This window comes from Seriola lalandi, unplaced genomic scaffold (assembly GCF_002814215.2).
Source record: "Seriola lalandi dorsalis isolate HSWRI2012SDOR001 ecotype SW California unplaced genomic scaffold, Sedor1 jcf7180002054482, whole genome shotgun sequence".
Classification (NCBI taxonomy): Eukaryota; Metazoa; Chordata; class Actinopteri; order Carangiformes; family Carangidae; genus Seriola; species Seriola lalandi.
This window is the reverse complement of record NW_019525035.1, coordinates 651,961-663,074: the sequence shown is the minus strand read 5'-3', so window position 1 is coordinate 663,074 and position 11,114 is coordinate 651,961. Positions and strand designations below refer to the sequence as shown.

The 11,114-nt window shown below is 40.4% G+C and overlaps 2 protein-coding genes across 2 annotated transcripts in view; one reads left to right on the top strand and one right to left on the bottom strand.

The window, feature by feature from the left end:
- Window positions 1-1,126: 1,126 nt before the first annotated feature.
- Window positions 1,127-3,868, top strand: LOC111659519 (galactose-specific lectin nattectin-like). The gene is made up of 7 exons (XM_023412500.2): window positions 1,127-1,170; window positions 1,443-1,502; window positions 1,657-1,681; window positions 2,086-2,171; window positions 2,343-2,477; window positions 3,215-3,326; window positions 3,626-3,868. The coding sequence occupies exons 2-7, from the start codon at window positions 1,443-1,445 to the stop codon at window positions 3,688-3,690; spliced, it is 483 nt and encodes a 160-aa protein (XP_023268268.1). The 5' UTR covers window positions 1,127-1,170; the 3' UTR covers window positions 3,691-3,868.
- A 3,493-nt stretch (window positions 3,869-7,361) lies between these two features.
- The window catches only part of itgav (integrin, alpha V), a 32,650-nt gene continuing 28,897 nt past the window's right edge, over window positions 7,362-11,114 (bottom strand). Inside the window, exons 28-32 of the mRNA XM_087175673.1 lie at window positions 10,885-11,016; window positions 10,464-10,577; window positions 9,898-10,005; window positions 9,553-9,672; window positions 7,362-8,932 (exon numbers count right to left, since the gene is read on the bottom strand). Of these exons, the coding sequence (XP_087031799.1) occupies window positions 8,840-8,932; window positions 9,553-9,672; window positions 9,898-10,005; window positions 10,464-10,577; window positions 10,885-11,016 (567 nt within the window). The 3' untranslated portion in view covers window positions 7,362-8,839. The remainder of the gene's footprint in view (window positions 8,933-9,552; window positions 9,673-9,897; window positions 10,006-10,463; window positions 10,578-10,884; window positions 11,017-11,114) is intronic.

Below are 11,114 nucleotides of genomic sequence, written 5' to 3'. Positions count from 1 at the left end.
TACATGGCTTCAAACAACTGCAAATTATGAGAAAACCGTTACTTCTTTTCATAAACCGAAAAGACCGTGCCAGACACCGAAGCCAGAAGTTTCTACAGTCTCTATTTTATTCAGATATTCCTTAAAATGAGTGAGTAAACTCAGTGCGAAGACAGAGTGAGATTCTTTTGAAAAAAAAAGACGATTACATTAGGTGTCAATGAGAGTGAAACAGGTATTGCTGCCGGACTCGGCACCCCCGTTTAAATTTTGTGCAGACCCTGCCTGTCAAAGTTACATTTTATGAATCCCAACAACTATGTCTACATTTTCAGAAAGAATTATTTGTCTCCTTTTTACGGTTTGGCCGTGAGCTCGAGTTAAAACTAAAAATAAAGGTTATTTTTTACTGCTTCACGCACTCTAGCCACCTGACGCTTTCACTCTAACTTTGAAGAAAAAGTGATTTGCACTCGTCCTTTGAGTGCTCACAGTGTGAAAAGTTTACATGTTATGTAAAAACAGTTCCTATCTTTTTGAGAGAGCAGAAGTTTTCCTCCGTTTTACAGTTTGAATCACATTTCTACGTGCAGGTATGAGAGAGCTGGGTGACTCAGAAAAAAGGTGCAATTTTGTAGAAAAAACGTGGGTTTCTAAAGAAAATTCCAATGCATTTCTAATGCATTATTTATTCCCAGTTTTTTGGGAATAACTTTGGGAAAAATTGGAATTTTAACACCAAAAGTCATAGCACCCCTTGCGGGATCAAGACGCACGTTTTGATGTATATATTTTCTCAAAGCTGCGGGACGAGTTACGCGCCGAAATTTGGCGGAAGAATAATAAACCCGAAACTCCTCTCAGCTATTCTAGCTGTAGAGGAGTGACTCGGAGCTGAGCACACGTGGCACTAGTAATAAATGTTATTGATCAGAGCCTTTCAAGGACAGTTCAACAACACAGTAAAATCCTATAATCACACGCTGTAATTATGTGATACTGTCAGAACAATCAAACACCATCATATTATCAGAGTGATGAAACTGAAGGTGTGGCTGCCCCCTATAGATGTTCTCTGACCTTTACAATTTAACATTCCTCAGTGTGTGACAGACTATATAACGAGTGTTTCCACCTGTCACAGTCATCAGCTGCTCCTCTCTGAGTGACAGTCAACACCTGAGCAATAAGGTAAGATTCACCTGCAGCCTGTCATCAGGGTTCAGGCTCCAGATCTGACTGGATCTTTTTGTACAGAGGACCTTTTTTTATTTTGGGAAGAAAATCTTTGAGTATTTAGTATATAGAAGATTTTAAGTATTCATTTTTTCATTTCATAAGATGCAGAGTTCCTGACTAGGACTTTATCAGATATATATTGATAGAAGTCACTGAAACAGAGGCTGTAACCAGCCTGTTATCTTCATTCACTCACAGTAAACAGACTTTCTGTCTCTCCTCAGATGGCTTCTCATTTCCTCCTGTGTCTCTGTTTGGCCAGTGGTCTGCTGGCTGCAGCATCTGTAAGTGAAACTACAGAAATATCTGTATTTTAACACACCACTGTTTATATATATATATATATATATACACACACATGTCACTATAGTGAATCAGACTGCTGATGTCAACGTTGGAAAGATTACAGTCTGACTGGACGATGCTTTGTGTTCACAGGGCTGTGGAGAGAATAAAAACCCAGGTCAGTGGCTTCTTGACGGTGTTTTTCTTGTTTGTTCATGTATAAAGGATGATAGTGTGTGTCAGTTCATCTCATAGCATATATAGGTGTATATAAGCATTTTGCTTCCACCTGAGCTTGTTCAGTCACTACTTAATATATAGACAGGTTAATTTGTTTTTTACTAGTGTGAGGTGTGATGACTGAATAAAAAATACTTCAATCAATCAGTCAGTCAGTAATCAGGGTCAGAACACAATGAAGTTTTTCACTTCCAGGCACAACATGCTTGTTAAATGTGCTCAAATCAAAAACTACAACTTCTATGTCATAAAACTACAAGCATGGCAGTGCCGGTGCTAATGTCATCATGACGTGGTTTCGTCCACATCCATAAAACTCACCAACGTCTTGTTGTGTTGTAGCTTCTGGCTGCCCCTCCGGTTGGACTCAGTTTGGCTCTCGCTGCTTCATCTTCTACTTCAGTGAAAGGAATTGGATGGATGCCGAGGTACCGGATGAAACAGCTGCAGCTCTGTGTTTTCACACTGTGGTTTTGGCTGCTAACAAATGTTGTATTTTGTACAGTTGGTGTCACATTTAATGTCTCTAACATTGTGCAGGCCTACGGGTTCATTTCTCAGATTTACTTTGTGTCTTTCTTTCTCACCGTCTCCGTTAGACTTACTGCATATCCATTGGAGGGAATCTGGCCTCCGTCCACAGCGCTGATGAACACTTCTTCCTCAGATCCATGATAAAGAGAGTGTCAGGCAGATACAGAGAGACCTGGATCGGTGGCTTTGACTCTGTAGAGGTGAGACATTGATCGATGCTGCTCGTCTCTTGAGCTGTTACAGCCAATGAAAAGTGACATTTAAAGTGGATTTCAGGATCTATCTCTCTTAGCACTACTTCTAACCCTACTTGGGGTGTTAGCTTAGCTCACCAACTGGCTGATTAGCCAGCAAATTAACTAGCCTTGGGTTAGCCTTACGCAAGACGCCCAGCTGTGCTATCAATGCTAACAGGAGTGTATGTTTGCCACAAAGTCTCAGCTCCACGCAGACTCCACCTCTTTGCCCATTTTTGGATTAGCAGGGAGTTAGGGGCGGAGTTAGGCACCGCCAATATGGCGAAGGCAGAGCAGCCCACTCTTAAGCCTCAAAACAGCTCTTCAGAAACCTGTGGGTGACGTCACAGAGGCTATGTCCATCTTTATTTACAGTCTATAGAACAAATCCTCCAAAGGCCATGTTAGACTATTTGCAACATCCAGAAAAATGTCTTTGTTGTTTTATAGCTGATTCTGATTTCTCATCTTTGTCGTCATCTATCTATCTATCTATCTATCTATCTATCTATCTATCTATCTATCACGCCCCCATGGAGAACATTGATTTAGGGGGCACTGTCAATTCAGAAAAATAAATAAAACTTCAATTTCTTCTTTGTGGTAATTCAAATTTTCACCATATACAGTAGGTACGAAACAAACACCAAGGATGTGTGTTTGACTTTCTTTCTGACTATAAAAGAATCTTTCTGTTCCAGGACGGAGTCTGGATGTGGAGCGATGGATCCAAGTTCGACTACATTCGCTGGGCTTCTAATGAACCTGACGTCTCCAATACCCAACAACACTGCGTTGAGATGAACAGGAACAGTAAGTATATAACTTTTAAACAGTGCACATGATGCACAAACCCCTATAAACCTGTCCATTTTCTTCTGTGATACTTCTACTGTGCAGTTACTTTACAAATGAAGATTTTTACACAAGGAACACACAATGAGATACTCTAACTACATGAAGTACTTTTACTGCAATTCTCTGACTAAATGAAATACTTATACTGTGATACTTAAGGTTAAAGTTTTTATCCTTCAGATAAAAAACTGAAGGGAAGCAGTGAACTCACAACAACACAATGTAAAGATCCTGTTTTGTTGAACTCTCTACAGGAAACTACTGGGGCGACGACAACTGCAACAGCAAAAATCCCTACGTCTGCTCCAAGAACATGTGAGGCCTCCGCCATGATGACACCACTGCTGCTCTTTCCTAATCTTAACCATTGATTGACTTTCACTTTGTTCAGCAGACAGAACTAGCACTCTGCAGACAGATGATGCTTTCTCAGGCGTTTATTCTTTAATTATTCTTAATACCAACTGGTCATATTAGAGTTTTTAAATTAAAAGGAAACTGTCGCCAGTAGAGAAAAAAGAGAATCCAGTTTGAGGTTTTCATGCTTTGTGCATCTGCAGGGTTACATGTGTTAGATTGCATATAGTCCACTGATGGTTGTTAGTAAAACTAAAGAATAGTTACTTTTCTTTTGTCTAAAATTTCATTTTTCTCTTGAATAAGCTGATTTCCGTCAACTATTTCCATTTTTTTGATTTTCACATTGTCAAACTGTATATTTAACCAAGCAATCACAAATAAAAGACATCCTGTCAAAACGCCTCGTCTTGTCCTGACTGACAAAGAGCTGAAAGCTTTAGTTTCTCTCTTTCTGTTAAATTGCACCATCTAGAAAAAACATTATCAAAACGAGATGTAACATCGACTGAAAATGTGACCAAATCAGTTTATTTCAGTTCAAAGGTGAAATCATCTCCTTGTGAAATAGTAATTTTTATTCTCTAGGTGAAAGAATACATACATCAAAAATAGTCCATATTTTCTCATGGCAGACAGACAGACAGTGGTATTATATATAAAACACAGTTAAAACCCCTCAGACAGACAGACAGACAGACAGACAGACAGACAGACGGCTGCAGGACCGGCTTCATGTCACTCGTTCAGTCAGCTCAGTCAGCTCAGGAAGCTCGTCACTTTCTTTTATTCACTTTCTGCCTCAGGTTGTGTCGAGGCTTTTCAAAACCTTTTTGCATCATCAGAATTAACTCAACAAGTTCAGTGTGTAACCTCAGTCCTGAGATGACGACATGTCCGAGCCTCGAACACTCTGATGAATGAATCATCTGAGCCGACGGAGCTGAGAGTGAACTGACCTCAGTCCTGCTGAATCCGGGCGACAACAGAAATGTTTTATACTAGTCTAGTTTACACACCGACGTCCTTAGAAAAACCTTTATGAACCGTTTTAACAGTGCAGTAACGCCACTCTGTCATGACTCAGGATTATTGACACACAGACACTACTGACCTAAGATCAGTGCTCGCACTGAAACCGGTTCTCATTTATTACCTTTGAATAGACTGAGTCAGGCCCTGAACATTCACTTTTTTGCAGGAGATTTCTGTATGTTTTCGTTTTAACTGAGCAAAATTTAAATCAAAATAATTTTCATATTTATGTCAGTTTAACCCTTTGTACGATCAATAACTCTAACAACCCCTGAATGATTTTTTAAAACATTTTTTTAACTTTGATTTTTATTTCGTCATGAACATTTACTGTTACTTAGGGAAACACTTCAGTTTTGAAGATTACTATTACGTTTTATTACTTTTTTCTTTCATGCAGAGAGTTCGATGAGAAGATCAATTTGCTCATCTCTTAAATGGCTAAATATAGAGCTACACCCAGCAGCCACCTTTATGCTAAGCTAAGCTAATGGGCTGCTGCTTCATATTTACTGTTCAGCGGCATCAATCATTATCAATCGATCAATACTCTCAGAGAATTTCCCAATATGTTCAAGGCAACTAAAAATTATTGTCCATTATCAAAACAGTCAATTGACTAATCAATTATGTGATTGATTGTTTCCCCTCTAACAACACAGCACAAAAAAAACAGGTGTGTTGAATGCGCACATCCTAAAGTTTTGAGGTCGAAGACACAAACATTCGACTCAGTGTAAAAAAAGGCAGAAAATAAAAAGAGCACAGATATCAGGGTTCAGTGTCTGAGCGTCAGTCCACCAGTCGTATCAGTGCAGCTCCTGCTGATGACGTCACAGAGCTCGCTAACAAACTGATGATGACAGTGTTGATGTCCAGAAGCAGCAGAGGATCACATCATAAAAGCAGTGGATAAGATGCCAGTGAAAGAAAAGAAATCAACGTATAATGTGCTAACCAGCTGTTCCTGTGGAGCGGTGATTGTTAACTGGATTAATATAGTTTTTAAAATTATCATCAACCTTAAACATTAGTTCATAATGCAGACCCAATATGGGTAAATTCATAGCAAAGTTGGGTTTTTTTCTTCTTCTTTTAATATGTTCACACACACACACACACACACACACTCACACTCAGTCAAACATAAAATAGCAACCTGCTTTCAGACGACGTCGCAGTTCGATCTCAGCAAAAGCTGCCGGTCAGCAAAAATAATACTATTTAAAAAAAAACATTACAAGTCCTCAGAGAGTGCAGGGCGGGAAAGTTATAACTGTAACTAACTGACCGTTTATTGAACCCCGCCCACCCTAGTTACTGTTGCTATGGCAGATTCGTCACCTAATTATTCGTCATTTTTATGTCAGACATAAGTAGACAGAAGCAGATTTTAATTTCCAGGCAGCAATTTTTCTGAACTGACGGAAGTTATTTTTTATCAGCTTTAGCCAGCTAGCTAATTTAACTAATGTTAGCGTCAAAGACCATTTCGCAAATACCACCATCTTAGATGTTGACAAGGCAATGATGTAGGTTGAGAGATGCATTGTGGGATACTTAGGGAACATCACGGCAAGATGGTTGAAAACATTTGAAGTTTTAAGTCGAGAATCTGGTGAAACTGGTTTTAAATATGCACTTGATAACCACATGATATCACGCTAACAGACTGAGGCGAAAGCTACATGTCCCTGGTAAAAATGTCTTTTAACTTCTATTTGAATCTTTCATTGCAGCGTAGAGCTCGTTAGTGCGACTGTCGTGAGTATGATGAAGTTATGAATAACGTTTTTGGAAAACGTAACACTATCTCTAACGTTAGCTGGAATCAAAACTTCCCCAAATCCAATGACGAGCAGGACAGAGCTGCTGATGTTAGCCTAACGTTAGGCTAACGTTAGGCTAACATCAGCCTAACGTCAGCCTAAACTCTGACAGCATTCAGGACTGACTTCAACATAGTAAATGTGTAAGTCATGAACAGCCACAAAAACATGTGTTGTTAGCTAATGATAGGCTAACTCCTGGCCTTGGAAGTAAGACATCAGGTTACTACTGTAGGTAGTAGGCTAGTTAGCCGGACATGCTAACGATTGCAGCTGCTGTTTGATCCAGTTCTTAAACCTCTGTGTTTTTGAACCGTTTGAACACACTGAGAAATGGAGAAGAGTCGTTGCTAAGTTATGTTTGGATGTGTGGCTGCGACTATCGATTATTTTTTCAGTTCAATCATATTAAGTCTCTAAGAAACGTTTAAAAAAAAAAAAAAAGTCCATCACAACTTTGCAGAGCCGAAAGTTATGTCTTCTGATGTCTCGTTTTGTTCGACCTTATGTTCAAATACCTAAAAATATCTCGTTTACATATGACAAAGAAAATCAGGAAGTCTTCTCATTGTAGAGGCTGGAGTAAGAATATATTGATATCTGTCGATTGACTAATTGTTTCAGCTGCTGATTGGACGATCGCTGTTCTGGTTTAGTGAACGATTAATTCTCCAAGGCAAATTTTAAACTCATCACTTGCATGGATTTTCCAACCAAACATCATTTTCTGAGCAAAAAAGCATCACGTTGAAATGAGCCGGACCCACTATTGTTACTTATCACTCATCATCACTGTTTTGTACAAAATATCAAAAATCACTGAAAAGACCTCCACCAGCATCCCAGAACAGACCAGCGTCCCCACACATACAAAGGAAGCGCAAACAAAAATATATTTTATATATATATTACTGTAACACCGTCCCATATCATAGCAAACTAAACCATCTTTATCCAAAAATAGAGACCTGAAGGCAGCTGCTCAGCCACTCCCATTTAACTTATTGCTCACTGTCCATTCTTCAGTTATCAAATTTAATATTGCTGCATTAATGCTGACGTCTGATATATTATCACATATGGCAAAGAAACACAATGAATCATCCTCAGGTTCAGTTTTATCTGAAGTTATTGCAGGGCACTTTTCATATACGCACTCTGTAAGTCCTGTGGGAGTTCAAGGACAATGTGCATGTTCATTTGCAAAATTCAACTCATTAGCTGATGTTGGTTTTCTCTCTTTTCTTTTTCAGTGTGATTTTTTAAACTGCTGTTTGTTTTCATTATTATTTTTTTGGCGCGTACACCCGAGAAGATTAGCAAACACCTCGTAGAAGCTAACAGAGACGCTGACACTGATCTCAGATGTTCTCAGAGGTCAGTCCGAGTCCAGGTCCTTGATAAACCCAGAGACGTTCCACTACATGAGGAACACGTCACTGTTCTGTACAGGTTCTTTTAGCGCGGTCCGGTGCATTTCTGGACTCTCTGGGTAAAAAGCTCCTACAAGCTCATTCATCATTTTGAGTTTGGACAAAAAAAAAAAAACAAAAAGTGCAATTTTAATATCAGGTTCAAGCTCCACGAGCTCCGGTGCAGATGTAAACCTTGTATCTCCTGATCTGCCTGTTGGAACAAACAAGCAAATCAAAGCTTGTCTGTCATCGTTTGTTTGATGCTCCACAAAAACAAAGTGTGAAAACACCAGTTTGTATTTTACAGGAGGTTTTGTGAGCTGGGTGATTTTCCAGTTTTCTTTAAGACTAATTCAGAACAAACCCTCTGTGTAAACTGAACTGTAGTTTTTAAACTTTGTTTTTCTAGAGATAAAACAAACGAGAGCTTTGGAGGACAGACCCGGGACAGCTGTACCCCCCCCCCCCGTTCATGCTAACTTTATGCTGTAGTGTCATGTTTAACCTCCAGGCACAAGAGTAGCATCAGTCTTTTTTCTTTGTCCAACATGATGAACAATTCTTTTAAGTTTAAACTTTAAAATATGAATTCTTGATCTATGAGGAGTTCATCTGTGACCAGTGTGACGCAGGCGGAGCTTCTCATTTGGCACAAACACAACATGACAAAAACAAAAACAAAACTAAAACCTCATTCAAACTTAAACCAGTACCGTTATCTGCCTCTCAACAGTGAATACAGTGAAATTCTCTAAACGACCTTTTACCCTGATTTTTCTCTCCTGGACTTTGTGTCTTTACTAACAGAGCGCCGTTCCTCCCTGTTCCACCTCTAGGCGTCAGTGTTGCCGTTCTCCTCCGGCTGCAGCTGCTCCTTCTCGGTGCAGTCCTCCTGCGGGGGGCGCACTCTCTTAAAGAAACCCAACTGAGGAAGAGGAGGAGAAGAAGAGGAGAGACACTTAAGTGTTTAGTACTGGAGGTAAAGCTGCTGCTGTGCTGACACACCTGTAATCTACCTGATATTTAACAGCGTCACTCTGTGATTTAGTGACTTACTTATTACTCGTCACATGGAGAATAAATCACCACAGGTCATTTAGCAGGAAGCTGAGCACATAATGAACTAGTGGAAGGTAAAACTGTTTGTTAGTCAGAGTTTAAAATGGTGATTTTCTGTAACTTCTGATTTTCTGCACATTTAAGATTTATCTGTATATACGATACACTATGCACATGAAAGTTTTACACGTGTTTATATTGTTCTCCATCAGGAGGCGTCTGATTGGTCCCAGATTCAAACACTCAGAGACATAAACCCCTTTTCCACTGGTCAAAAAACCTGCTAAGGCTCGCTAACGTCAGGCTTTTGTTGGCAATGGAAAAGGGAACAAACAGCATTCACAGCAGGGTCACATGACTCTGCAGTGGATGCAGGTATTTATCGCCTCCAGCTCCGATCAGCAGTAAACACAACACTGTGTCTGAGACGAAAAGATTCTGAGGCTTCTGAGAGGAGCAAGAACCTCCACAACTGCAAACACAAACCTTGTACATGATGAAGATGAGCAGCGCCAGCAGCAGCAGTCCTGCCAGCACAGCCAGAGCCACCACCCAGGCCGGCACCGGCTGAGGAAGGTCCACCACCCACAACACCGACACGCTCACCTGAAAACACACACTCACATTTAAACACTGACACGTTTTACACCAGCAAAGACAGGAATTAAAAATGTTCTGTTTGATGTGCGAGAAAAGAAATTAAAACATTTAGCAAATAGTTTGATTGTGGATGATCTCAAAGCTGCAGCAGAAATAATAATGTTCTCCTTTAATGGGTGTGTGTGTGTGTGTGTGTGTGTGTGTGTGTGTGTGTGTGTGTGTGTGTCTTACAGTGGTACTATTGGACGGCAGCTCGAACACCAGGTTCTTGTACGGCATCTCGATGACAGAGAAAGAGGCTGTGGATCGAACCACATACGAACGATTCTGATTCTCAGTCTGAAAAAGAAAAGACAGACGTGAGTGACGTGTCTCCATCACAGAGCTCCACCCACTGAGGGATGACTCAGGTCCAGAGGCGAATCAACAGAGCTGGTGAAGAGGTCTCCAGAGGTGCAACCACTAGAGGTCAGTAAAAACAAGATTTCCAGACGGTGTGGAGTTTCTCTTTAAACTGTCGCCCAGTTATCTTCTCTGTTAGCGGATCAATCGCTCGTCCAAGACAGAGACAGACAGTTCTCACAGTGGAGAACAGAACCGTTTAAATGTTTGTTGTTCAAACGATTGTCAATCAGTTTGATTCATTTTCTTTATGTTCTGAGTATTTTTAATACACAGCACAGACAGTTAAACACCATGTTACTTTAAAGTGTTTGATGTGAAGAAGCTTCAAGGTGAGTGATTTATTAAAAAGAAAAAAAGAATATCATCAATGAGACACTGAATGTTTCTTTCACCCTGAGGAAGTTGTTGACAGCCAGTCTGGAGTAGATGAAGAGGATGGCGTTCTTCCTCCTCTCCAGACGACCCACCTGACATTTCAGCTGCAGACACTCTGCTGTGGTGCAGTCCTACACACACACACACACACACACACACACACACACACACACACACACGCACACACACACGCACACACACACACGTTTATGTTCATATAGAAAAAATTGGTGTAGTTTCCTTCCAATGAGATTTACTCCACAGCAGTCACATCATCAAGTGCGTACAACTTTAACTGTTTCACAATAAATATAAACATGAAACAGGAATGTGTGAGTGTGTGTGTGTGTGTGTGTGTGTGTGTGAGAGAGTGTGTGTGAGTGTGAGTGTGAGTGTGAGTGTGAGTGTGTGTGCGTGTGTGTGTGCGTGTGTGTCTACCAGTGTCTGCACGTCGTTCAGTGCGTCTCTTGACTCCAGGTCTCTCTTGCGAACATGGTTTCTGTTTCGTCCCTCAGTCTCTCGCTCTCGGGGTGGGACGACGCTGGTGTTCTTCTGTGAGGTCAACCGGTTCTGAAACACACACACACACACACATACACACACACACATTTTAATATTAATTTGAATAATCTCATCATAAATATTTTACACACAGTTAAACTACTGTT